The sequence below is a fragment of the Mauremys reevesii genome, linkage group 2 (assembly GCF_016161935.1).
Source record: "Mauremys reevesii isolate NIE-2019 linkage group 2, ASM1616193v1, whole genome shotgun sequence".
Classification (NCBI taxonomy): Eukaryota; Metazoa; Chordata; order Testudines; family Geoemydidae; genus Mauremys; species Mauremys reevesii.
The window spans coordinates 134717568-134731116 of NC_052624.1; the positions used below are offsets into that span (position 1 = coordinate 134717568).

Below are 13549 nucleotides of genomic sequence, written 5' to 3' on the forward strand. Positions count from 1 at the left end.
CTCACAGCACACTTTTCCTTCCCAGATGCTACTCCTACACAATACTCAGAAGTAAGTCACAGCTTGTTTATACCCTGAGATGTAACAGACTTCCCACAAAGTTATACTTCAATTAACTGGTGGTGACAGCTGACCCCAAAACATCACAGGATAAGGAATAGAGCATACATTTCAATGCCTAGCTCTAAACTGAAATGGCCAGTGGAAGGATGGTTTTGTGGCTAAGGCATTAGACTGGGAGTGTAAGTGGGAAGGAAATGTGGTTTCAATTCCCACTTCTGACATCATTTTCCTGGGTGATCCTGGCCAAGCCACTGACTTTCTCAATTCGTCATATTACTTGCCCAGGGTGTGTTTTGAAAATTGTTGGTGAGGTTCTCATACTATAGTGATTTGGGGTCCGGGAGGTGTAAGTACAAGATACACACAGCTTGCAGATGTGAGTCTGGATTGTTTGGCTCAGCTGGACATCCACATAGAGGATTCCTGTGGCTCATGTGAGAGGCTAGAAAGGTGATCCTGGTGGAGAAGGAAGTAAGTGTGAGTCACAGGGCTGAAGCAGTCATTTTTGGCATTGTAAAGGAGTGGGGGCTGCTCTTCATCAGTTCTGTCTGAGTGCTGCTGATAGAATCAATCATAGCTGCAAATGGGCATTTCCTCCTCCACTGCCACTTGATGTCTTCTTCCCTCTGACTCTTCTCAGCCAAGAACAAGACTCTTCTCTTGTTCCCTTGGGTTTTTTGTTCTTCCATGGTTGAGTCTCACACTCCATGAAGGACAGACATGTTGCCTTCCCTTGTTCTTCACCTACAGACTACATCAGAGACTCTCACTGCAGTCTGGAAACATTTTTTTAATTTGTTGAGCATCAATACCCTGGGCCTTTTGCTTCCTGGTAGAGGTTGTGACACTCTCACAGCTGCTGAAGACCAGCTGCCAGACTGTCACTTGGTTCCTCCTTCTCTTCTCCCCTCCCCCCCACTCTGGAGGCTGTACATCTGTAGCTCAGAAAGGGATAAGCAGGTTTTAAAACATGTTCAAAGGGAACTTGAGACATAACTTAGCAGCATCACATAATCATTTAGTGCTGGGAATCTGACTAATGTCATTGTCTTGGGTCCTCCTCCATTCTCAGGGGTGGTCTTCATATATTTTCAGGCATACACGTTACAATATTACAAAATATTTTACATTCTGCCTCCATGTACAGTTGGAAGATTGAGTGAAGCCCCATTCACTCAGGACTTTAAGGTTTGGTTGGCAAGTATATATTTATATAGCTATAGATATAGTTTTTTTTTCTCTTCATAAATGGAAACATTGGGCATAAGAGGTTCAAACCACAGCAGTGCTCTGTAGTTCAGCAAACCTTGGGTAACTCAACCAGCATGTTTAGAAATGACTACCCACAGCCATCTCTGACCAAAAGCCCCATGTACCTAAGAAGCAGTCCATCTATAGCAGGGGTCAGCAACCTTTCAGAAGTGGTGTGCCGAGTCTTCATTTATTCACTCTAATTTAAGGTTTTGCGTGCCAGTAATACATTTTAACGTTTTTAGAAGGTCTCTTTGTATAAGTCTATAATATATAACTAAACTATTGTTGTATGTAAAGTAAATAAGGCTTTTAAAATGTTTAAGAAGCTTCATTTAAAATTAAATTAAAATGCAGAGCCCCCCGGACTGGTGTCCAGAACCCAGGCAGTGTGAGTGCCACTGAAAATCAGCTCGCGTGCCGCCTTCGGCACCCATGCCAGAGGTTGCCTACCCCTGATCTATAGCCGTCAGCTTGGAAATCGGGCTGATTTCCTGTGAGTCAGCAGGAACCCATATGGCTTAAAAACAAAATTAAATAGATCAGAAAAATGAACTCTTCCCAGCTGGTAAAAGTGCCCTCTGTTCAACCTGGTACACAAACTGGACAAGGTGGGCAACTGAAAGACCATCTCAAGGCTGGGGAAAGAGCCAAGCCAAGAAATCTTATGGCAGATCTTGCAAATGAATATGGGTTTACAACACTAACTGCTTATAATCTTCAGTTCAAAATCCTGAGCCACCTCCATACATGGAGGTGGCCTGTGGATGTCAGAGATAGAAATTAATTAATTTCACTGATGGTTTTTTAACTTGTTAAATTAATGACAGGTTGACCTTGGCGAAGGGCTACTGCAGCCAATAAGCACATTGCCTACATACTGTCATAACAACAACGAAGGATAAAATTAGCCTTTTAATTAACATGTGGGGCCATGGTCTTATCACGAGATGCCTTAACACTGGGTGCCTGTTTCTGCGTGTTTAAAAGGTCATAGGGCTGCTAAGCATGATTAAAAGGTGGCACCAAGCAAGGAGATAACATCAGTGGACATCTGTTCTTCCATAAGGCTCTTATGCAAGTACAGTAAGTACAAGGGCAGGGCCTGCATGATGACTTGTAGGGCGTGTGGTGGTTGAGATACTGACAGCCTGACAATGAACAATGGGTCCCATGTGCAGGCCACCCTCTGTAGCTCCATGTACAGCGATAAATATTGCCACCAAACACCTGCCTAGTTCCCAGAGAACAGCAGGCCCCCAGATGGCTGCCCAAATCCATTCACATTCCTTGCATTCCTTCCCCATCCCTCCCCTCCGACAGCATACAGATATAAGGAATACCAAACACTATACCTGTTACAGGGACTTCACTTTCTTCCTCCTGCTCAGTTTCCTCTTCATCATTTTCCTTGTTGCAAGGGCTACATCAGCCTACATTCTGTGAGGTGGGTTGGAGGTTGTTTGGGGCACCAGAGCTGATATGGCTCTTAAAGATACATGAGGTCCAATTTCTGCTAGGCTCTTGGTTGTGGTCTAATGTTCTCAGATACTAAACCTTCATGGCCTTGAATATTCCATCATATTGGTTGATACTCAGTTCAATATCACATTTGGTGGGTCTTGCAGAAATCTGCAAATATTGTTAAATTCTTCCTAGCCAACTCCAGGTCTATTTGTATATTCTCCCTGCTCCAGTCAGGGTCCTGGTCTCACTTGTCAGTGGCTCTTGGGTTTTGCAAGATGTGATGTCTGTAGTAGCTGGTGCAAGAGCTTAGCTATCCACCAGAAATGGACAATGAAGCTTTGACTACGGCTATTTGTGCATGAGCAAGAACTACAGATGGAATCTACCATTCTAAAACAGTGACATTTTGTAGGCTAGACAGAACTCCAGCCACAAGACAATCTCATAGCTCCTCCTAAGTTTTCATTTCTAAGTGTGAGGAGAGCTGCAGGTTAAGCAGCTCTGGGGGATGGGATGGGGAAGCGAAGTCACCCAGGTTGCAGGATACCTTAAGTAAATAGTGAGAAAGGCTTACCTATCAAGGTATGAAATACAGCAGCCACTGCACCAGCCACAACCATGCACAAAACGGCTTTAGTCCTGTCTCGTTTGCTGTTCACAAACACCAAACCCACATTCTTGAAGTCACTCATTGGACCTGTGAAGAACTTCATAAGGGAATAGGCCAGTCCATAGCTGGCCAGCATTTCCACAGCATCTTCCTTAACAGCTGCGATACCCCTGTTCAAGGCCTGTTGAAATACAGAAAAACAAAGAATACTTCAAAATGTAGACAGTCTGGAAAAAAATATGATGCAGGCTGTTTCCATAGAAACAAACAGTTGACCAAAAGTGAAGTCATAACCACTTTTGATCTGTATTGACTTGACATTCTTTGGATCCTGCATGCACAGATATAAAGTGACTTTGAAACATCAAAATAAATACTAGCAGAGTGTATATGAAAACTTTTCACACACTGTACGGTTTCAATTTACTGTGCTGCACAGCTCTACTGTATATATGCACAGTGAGACAGATACCAAGTGTTCCAATTTACAATGGTCAGTAAGAAACTACGGAGGATTTAAATACATAAAGTGTTTCATGAAATAAAACATTAGGAATTGGTTTCTAAAGTTATCAAAAGGAACCCCCTTCTACTGAAGTGCAGTACTTGAACAACTTTACTACGTGAAACTGACCCCTGTGCAGAAAGCCCAAAAGTCCCATGTTTGAGGACTTAGGGGTGACTTTAGTAACATGTAGTCCAGATTAGCCTCTTGCACGGGAGAGTGAAATTTTACCCGTATGCAAAGATACAAAACTGGAACTGCAGCTGGTCCATTTTGATGCACTGAAATTACTTGGGGTTTAAAGTCCATTTCACTGTAAAAGGAGTTGTGCTATATTCAAGCTGACTATGAGTGGATACATGATTCTACACCATGGTGTTATTTTTTATTGAACTTAGCCAAATGTACATGTGACCAAATATGTTGGTCGTCCTCCCATGTAATTTCATGTTTCAAAATAAGATTGAGACCCTGCACCCCTTTATTAAGCAAAACTCTCAACTTATTAAAAATAAGAATGAAACACAAAATATCTGTATTTCAAGTTGTTATTTTGAATAGTTTAGCAAATATCTTGCAGATACTGAGGAAAAAAGTGTCCCCCCCTACCCAAATCTCCAATAATTTAACAGATTATCTTCATATCTAAATTGAACCAGAGAAAAATGCCATAACATTTTCCTCAGAACTCAGGAAAAGATCACACCAAGCACATTTCAAATGTGTTGACTAAATATGACAGAGTTTTTGTCTTCACTGCCATAGCATCAATCACCTGAGGCAGGGATCCCCAACGCAGTGCTCGCAGGCACCATGGAGCCCGCTGGGGCATCTATGTGCGCCCGCGTACTGGCCGGTAGACAAGCATCTGCCAAAATGCTGCTGAAAAGTGGCGTCAACAAGAGGCGTCGCTGCCGAAATGCTGCTGATTTTCGGTGGCGACGCCTCTTGACGTTGCTGCTTCTCAGGGCATTTCAGCCACGGTCCTCGGTGGTTCGTTGTCCGGTGCCCGCCACCTGGAAACGGTTGGAGACCACTGACCTGGGGTATTCAGTGAATTGTTAAAACAAGATTTGACTCAAAAAGCACAAAGGATGGAATGATGACTTGATTTCATAAGAATTTAGTTCTTATGGGTCACAGATGAGAGATACTGACAGGTCCACAAAGAACTGACCAATCAGGAACATCTTTTAACACTCCCTTGACTCCAAAACTGTAGCGTCTTGCACTTACGCACCACCCCTGGCAGTGAGTTTTGTTTGAAGGTAAAATATCTACATTTGAATATCATAAGGTAACTAGGTTCAAGTCTTAGCATTTCAACATCACAGTTCTACGTGAAGTACATACAAGCAGGTAACTTCCATTGGCTTCAACAGAAGTTGTTTCCATATGTTGGAGGGCAGCATTTAGCCTCTAATATTTTTTTCCTTTTCAATCTCCCTGTAAGATGCTTCACTGCCACTTGCTGATGTTAAAACTAAATCAGTGTCTCCAGCATGACATAAAACTGCAGCAAGTTCTCCATACCCGATGCCCATCAAAACGGTCTCTTGCACTACACTATGCACTAAACATGATAAATGAAGTTCCATATTTTTCAGTCTTCTTGCTCTACTTTGTCCTTTTTCTCCCAGACAATGACCTTATCCCATCATGTGTAAGATGCCTAAGATCTTCCCTCCTACGGTTACACACAACTTCTTCTGGGGCCTGCATAATGCATGTGCTGCATTTGACAAGGGTGCAAGTTAATCTAATCTTGCAGAGTAAATCAAACCCAAAAAAGATGGCATCCTGTGCACACAGTTTGCTTAGAAAAAACTGGTGGTAGCCATCCACCATGACAAGGGGCAAGTGCTTAGCCTGTATGATTCCCAATAATAGCTGCATAAAAAAGGAAGGATATTAAAACTGTTTCAGAGCTTTAAGCTTGTACCTTGGTCACTTATACATGGGACAGTGGTATTAGGGGCTATGCTTTTAAGGGCAGAGCTTCCCACATATAGATTCTGGGCATGGTGCTGTGCAGTTGGAACCAGTCTCAGAATGAAGCAGATCACTGAACTCCACCAGGTCAACAGCAGACATTGGTGCTGGTAGGGGCTCCTTAATGGACTGAGGATACCTATGGGATGTGATTAACACAGTTCAGGACTTATTGGTCATATGGATAGCCTAATGACAACACACATATAATGCAATTTGTCCGATTTGGGGCATGACCTGAAATAATACCACCTACTAGGGACAAGCCTTCCCTGGTGAGCATGGAGTGTAAATAACTTCTGCAGAATCTGAAGCTTTCATTTATAAAGTCCTTTCCGCTGACTCTTGTGTGACTCTGAAGTACTCAGTCTCACTGCACCTTGGTTTACACTCTGTGAAACAGGTGCTCTCATACTTACCTACCTGTGATGGGGTATAGAGAACCCACACTGACCAAGAAGGGTTTAATGTGAGCCTGTGAACCCAATCAGGCCCATCCTGCTTCACCTGTGCAAAGTGTCAAGCCTGGAGGGAGGAATCAAAAGAGGAAAAGGCCAATTCAGTAATGACTGACTGGAGAGGTAGTGGACCGCTTCAGCTAGCCCTGTGAAGGAAGGGCCATCTGGGGCCAGAATCTAACTAGAGATTCCTAAGTGTCAGAGCTTCCGTGGGGCACGAGGGCCTTGTGTGGCACTTCCTGTTTCTTTTGTTCTCCACAACTTATTTGATTCCCCCTGTTTTGGGACCCGCAGTTGAGTCAATCCAGCAAAAGGCTGTGAAAGGCCTACTTGGAGGCCATGGGAGGAAGCAGCCCAGGGATACAGCAGAGTCTAAACAAACAGACCTTGTCTGCTTCATTCTAGGTCCCTGGACTGCCATCCAGAGTAGAGGGTGGACCTGGGTTCCCCTTCTAATTCACCTAGGGCAGAGGCATGAAGACCCTAGAGCCAAGGCTCCAGCATGATGCTGCCAAACTACTTGTGCTGGACTTGGTTTACCCTGGAAACTGGAGTGGCTGTCAGCAGGAGAAGAGGCCACCATGCCATGCTCACCACAAGTAGGCACAGCTGCGGTGAGTATACTCTTCTTCCACATACTCCTTCAGAGCTGGTGGGAGGCTCAAATGATGTTTGTGAAGTACATTGTACTGGTTATCAAGGTAGTAATTTCTTTCACTTCAACGGGAATCAGATCTTTCCATGCCTCTGCCAGCACTGCCAGTAACAGGGAAAATTTCCATCTTTTAGATGGAAAAATCAACAGAGGGTGCCTACTGCATTCTTTGAAGGGCATTATTTCACTTTTATTCCTCTCTTCCCTCCCATTGTCTTTTGCTTGCAGTAAACTGTTTCTGGTGGTTCTAATTTTCAAGTAATAGCTAAAGCATTCAGGGCACTCTGCAACCTAAATTAATCCTGTCACTTGAAAACAAAGCTGCATATATTTTTAGGCATCATTCACCATAACAGGCACTTCCATCCTGTTAGGACTACTACTCGCTGTCAAGGCCTATGCAGGAGGGTAATGAATATATCACCGACAGGATGGCAATTTATCTGACAGTCTATGCATTCAGTTGAAACCCATGCCTGTCATGGTTACCCAGATGGAAAGAGCCCTCCAATCTGAGCCAAATGGGTCTATAAAATGCCAGTGAAAATATGATCTCTGAGAAAGCTATGGCCTAAGAAACTAACAGACCCAGAAAAATCCTCATTACAAATAGGGGAAAAAAAATTTCACCCTGGATGAAGCTCTGAAGTCAATTGAATTTGGGGTGAGTTTAGACCATAATAGCTTTGTGTGCCCATTTACCACATAACTAGGAATGGGCAAGAGAAAGTGACTCTAGGGTGGAACTTTGCTCCCCCATCATTTAAGAGTGAGCTCAGACATTTTCTGTGTAAACAAACTACAACAAAGTAAACACACCTGAATTGCCATAGGATTCTCCCCCAATACCCACACTGTGCACCAGGTAATGTAAAGGAGCCCTACTTTGTTAGAGGAATGTTGCCATTAAGTTGTCCTACTGAGGAACAGCTTGCTGACATGATGAAATCCCTCTAAGGTTAGACATGAAATAGTAATGTCAATAAATGAGCCACTGGAAAAAGTCTTTCCTGTGGAAGACCACTTTAGAAAGTTACATTTACTGTAAGTTGTCTACTAGCTGCTTAGTTTCAGTAACTTCCTCCAGACAAACCACTCATTTTGACTGATGTGTCTCACCAATTTCTTTTTCCATTTTCACTTTAAAGAGATGAATGGACAAACTATTCAATCACAGCTTTCAAACCCTGTTGATCTCATCATATTTGATACCCTTAAATCAATGTGAAAACCCAGAAACATGGAGAGCTTATTCTGTGCATCATATGAAAGATAAAAATGTTTGCTGGGTTCCATGACATGCCAAATACTGGCAGCACTTTGGTAATCTTCCAATTTAATTTCCTGTTAGAGCTGCAATTCCATATCTTTTTAAAAAGTCATAAACCAAGGAACACTTTCCACTTCTTGTTGTATCACTGACTACAGTTTATGTGCGTGCTTTGTGTGCACAAAATCATTGACAAAACTGAATAAACAGCATCTGTGTTCCATATTTGTTCCAAACAAGTTACAAACTGTGTCCAAAAAGATCAGCATGATTTGTCAGATGAATCATAAGATTTTCAAAGGTATTTAAGCTTTGCTTTGCTCAGCATTGTAATGCTTAACTGACTTGGGAGCCTGCCTCTCATTTTCAAAACTGACTTAAGTATTTCTCATTTTGAAAATGAGAATTTGTCTCCTAAGTCAGTTAGGAGTTACACCCTAAATGGAGCAATGCCTAAATACTTCTAAAATCTGGGCCGAAGGCCCTTACTGTAGGGTTGACAAATCATGTATCATTTAGTGACTGTTCCATTAGCTTATGACTGGTCAATTAGTTTATTTTTAAAATCTCTTCATGCCAGATTTGGATGGAACACCTCCAAGGAAAACAGAGATGCTTCAGGGAGCGGTGCTGGTAATTTAGTAGATGACGGTCTTCTCTCCTGCATCATTACTGAGCCTTTGCTGGTTCAAGGCAGTATAGCACCACTGATGTCAAAGGTTCTGGTTCTTACAATTAGAGAATATTACTTTCCAGACAATGCACACAGTGTAGGTATAAGAGATATTTGGTTGAAATAAGTAAGTGACCCTCTTTTGGCAAGTGTTTTAAAAGCCAGGCATGCAAGTTATAACTGTTCCTCCTATGCCACTTCATTCTTAGCCATTGGGAGGTAACTAACGACAGTCAGTCACTCTCCCTCTCCACAAGTAGTAACACACGCTTTTTGTTTCCAGTTTTTCTTAAACATTTTTATTATGAGTAGTAAGAATCCCCTCCTCACTGACCCTCTGCTTCACACAATGCTCTTTCTACAAAATATGTCATAGCTACAGTGCAAGGCTGTAGTCCAACCCGTGTTGAGTGTGTGTGAGAGAGAAATTTTGTTTTGGGTCTATATTAACCCTAATTTACACACACATAGCATCTTTCAGCCAGAGCATGACTGAAATACTGTTACTTCCATTGTGGAGGGAATCAGCAAGCCACTGCACAGTATGACATAGCTGGGGAGGTGAAACTTTGGCCAAGGACATGCAAACAACCCCCCATCTTCTCTTATGAAAAGTGTCAGGCTGTCTTTAATTTACACACAGAACCAGCAGGGTCTTGGTTTTTATAGTATCATTCAGAAGTCTCCAGTGCTGAAGAGCAACTAGTAGAGCTCAGTGTCCTTACAAACAACTTAAAAAAAAGAAAAAAAACAAACAACAACTTTAGTGGGAACTAGGCCATGTATCTTATATGGGAGTCCACCTACAATCATATGATCAAGATGTACATGTTCTGCACTTAGTTGCCAAATACCTGAGCATTAAAGCATAACATTTCAATAACTTGGGTCTAACTTAAGTGTATTCCTACAGATGTATTTACTGTGTGGTTAACCTCAAATACTCATGGTTGTGTTAGGGTTGAATCTATGGCTGTTAAATAAAAGTAAATAAAATCCAGTATTTGGTAATTGTCGTCGCTGTTCTCATAACTCCCTGATCATCTTCATCCTGGAGGGCAGAGTATGATATAGAGACGATTGGAATTTGTTGATGTCTTATATTTGATAGGTTTACTCAAGTCTTTGAAAACTGAGATTGTGCCCGTTTTTTTTTTTTTTTTGGATCCGTCTTGCCAGTTTAGCTACCTGAAGGAAACCTCAAAACGCTAAGTCTGAAACTGACAGTGGGTTGGCGAAGCATGTGTATGTCTCAAGGACAATAGCCTTCCCTCAGCCCCACCTCCACCCTCAATCATGAGAGGGAGGCAGAAGTCTTCGTTGAAGAACTGGGGAAAGAAAGAGTGGACAGTCTCTCCCTACCCTCCAGTCCCTTCTCTCTCTGCAATAATTGTTCTGAGTTTTCACTCTAAGTCTTGTCACCATGTACATTCTGTACCAGATTCATTAGTACACTCTAGCTGCTTTGCTTTGTGCTGCTGCCATGACACACTCTACATTGCCAGAAAAAAAACACACAGCGGGTAGTTTATCAGGAAATCTGGTCCTCTGATTTTTATTAAAATAAGACCAGATTTACTGCCATATCACTGATCTACTTTACTCTTAATCTCTGATAGTAGTACAACTACATCTCCACTAGTATGGTATCCTAACCATGAACATGTTGGATAAACACCTATATAACTAAATCATATGGTAAGAATAGAGATCACTAGCTCAGCAAAGTAGGAATCCCTCCTGTTATGTCATCACCTGTTCTGTTGCTGGGAAAGGTACTGGAAATTACTTGCATTTCAAGAGCATTTGTTTGCAACAAGAACACTAGTCTTAATTTAAAACCAACTCTGCAGCATCTAGTAAAATATGTTAACCACAGGGGATGTTTGTGTTATGTACCAGCGGGAATTTCCAGGGGTTGTTTCCTTAAATAGCTTGATTGTTAACTAACAAGGACCATAATGAAACATGAATTGTTAGTTATATTTATATTATATTATAGTAGCAGTCAGATCCCAATCAGGATCATGGTTCATTGTGCCAGATGCAATATGAACACACATGACAATCTCTGCCCCAAAGATCAGATCTTTGAAAAAGACACTGAATTAAATGTTGGCCTTCAGATTTCTTATAGAAGACTACAGAACATACCCGTTATTCTCAGCGATATATAAAACGTACACAGCAATAAAACACAAAAAGCATAGGAGATTGATTTAAAAAGCAGTAACACTCACTCTGATTACATACACACAACTGTCTACATTTTGACAATGTTTCAGTCATGTGCTTCTTCTTGTGGCATTACATTATTATTCTTTTTTTCTTGAAGTAAGTGAGTGAGGGATAGCTCAGTGGTTTGCGCATTGGCCTGCTAAACCCAGGGTTGTGAGTTCAATCCTTAAAGGGGCCATTTAGGGATCTGGGGCAAAAATCTGTCTGGGGATTGATCCTGCTTTGAGCAGGGGGTTGAACTAGATGACCTCCTGAGGTCCCTTCCAACCCTGATATTCTATTCTATGAGTTGTTAATGATCCATACCAAATGAACAGAATTTGGATCAGGTCCTTTGTGTATAAGTGTTAAGACTACTGTCCAAGTCAAAAGAAACCTTCCTTTTGACTTCATCAGGAGTAGAACCAGGCTCAACATGAGCAAGAACAGCACAAGCTTCCTCTTGTTGCCTACACCTGGGCCAAGTGTGCCCACCTTTAGGGAGAGAGGCTATTTAATTCTCTGCCTTTCTAACTGTGGTAGTGTGCCCTGTGAACTAAGACCAAGAAATAGCCATCAGAAGGCAACAGCTCTTGGTCACTATTGAGCCAGGCATGAATGAAAAGTACACTTTTAAAAAAAAAAACAGTTAGGAACATGATCTAGAAGAGCTGACGCAAAGCAGGTGGCAGACATAAAGGTACTGCTCTACCCTCACAACTGAAGTTGTGGAGATAGTACATATAGATGAGTACTTAGTCTCACAGACAAGAATACAGGTTATAAACCAGTGGTGGGCCACCTGCGGCCCATCAGGGTAATCCGCTGGCGGGCCGCCAGACAGTTTGGTTACATTTGCACAGCCGCCCGCAGCTCCCAGTGTCCGCAGTTCACCAATCCCGGCCATTGGGAGCTGCGGGAAGTGGCAGCCAGCACGTCCCTGTGGCCCGTGCCGCTTCCTGCAGCTCCCATTGGCCAGGAATGATGAACCGCGGACACTGGGAGCTGCAGACAGCCATGCAAATGTAACCAAACTGTCTGGTGGCCAGCCAGCGGCTTACCCGATGGGCCACAGGTTGCCCACCACTGTTATGAACTATATGAAAATATCAAGAAGTGCCAAAGAGTGTAATTTGGATACCTGCATCTTTATATAAAATGCTATTTTTCTCCACAAACTTCATCAGTAAAGAGAGATAAATAGAAATATAGTCGAAATCATGTACCCTTCAGACTATCGTAGGCTGACAGAAAGAAGAGTAACTTTTATCTCTGAAGTGACAGCTGAAGCACTTCATCCCCTTGCTTCCTTCTAGGGCAAAAAATTGAGCCCCAGGTCAGGTTTTGTGAAGCCATTAGTAAAAACGTGGGTATGCTAACTTATCTGACCAGTCTATACAGGCTGCTAACATAACGTTTACCTAAGGACATTGTGGAATTCCTGTTGTTGGAGGTTGTTAAAAAAAGGTTAGACAAATACCTTCAGGGATAGTCTACTATGCTTGATCTTGCTTCAGCACAGGGGAATGGACTAGATGACCTTTTGAAGTCCCTTCCAGCCCTACTATGCTATGATTCTATAAACAAAATCTGACTGGGAGGAAAAGGTTAGTATGCTCAATGGGACTGCTACAGCATGAGTGCCCAAAAGAATAGAATACAATCAATTTATAATTTCTCCTCTTCACCATAACTAGCAAATAAAAAACAAGAATAATCTCTCTTGCATGATTCGTCTCATCCCCTTACTTGGAATGCCTGCTAGTCTGTGACCAGGAACAGGGCCTCTCTTTAGCTGTCAGCGTACTCCATTCATTTCCACCCTCCAAATCTTATGTCAGATTTGTACCGTAGGCGGTTTAAAGAAAGAGGCTAAATCCAACATAGCAGATGATTCCAGAGAGCTTACAGCTCCCACCGGACCCTGGGCGAATTGCACAAAAACTGTCTTCAAAAGCAAATGTGCTGATCCTGATGACAGTAGCAGCCAGGAAGCTTATGGATAATTAGGCCAGCAGTGCTGGCATTGAGTTTAATGAAGATGGAGCATCCTTGCCACTGCAACAAAGAATGAAGAGGAGGCAGTTGTACTGATGAGTCGAGAGAGGCTGTCACATTCTAACCTCAGATATTCAGCATGCCTCACACAAACTTACATCTACATTCCTGCTCAGGAACAAACATTTCAAGATAGGGATAGATGTAGAGCTGTACAATTGTGTTGGGAATCTGGCTCCCAAAGCAATCAGCAGCATGCATCCTGGGGGATTGAAAGAAACCAGCGTACAGACCCACTAAGGTCAAACCTTACTTCATTTGAAGTATGTAAGGCTAGATTGGACGAAGTGTTAGAATATTTACTGTAGGGGACAACAGTGTGGTGGCAGG

General features: G+C 42.5%; 1 protein-coding gene across 3 annotated transcripts in view; it reads right to left on the bottom strand.

Annotated features, from left to right (window-relative positions):
* ANKH (ANKH inorganic pyrophosphate transport regulator) overlaps window positions 1–13549 on the bottom strand; it is a 151864-nt gene that overhangs the window by 60508 nt on the left and 77807 nt on the right. For all 3 annotated transcript variants that reach the window (XM_039524071.1, XM_039524073.1, XM_039524072.1), the window contains exon 3: window positions 3356–3572. In XM_039524071.1, coding sequence (XP_039380005.1) covers window positions 3356–3572 — 217 coding nt within the window. The remainder of the gene's footprint in view (window positions 1–3355; window positions 3573–13549) is intronic.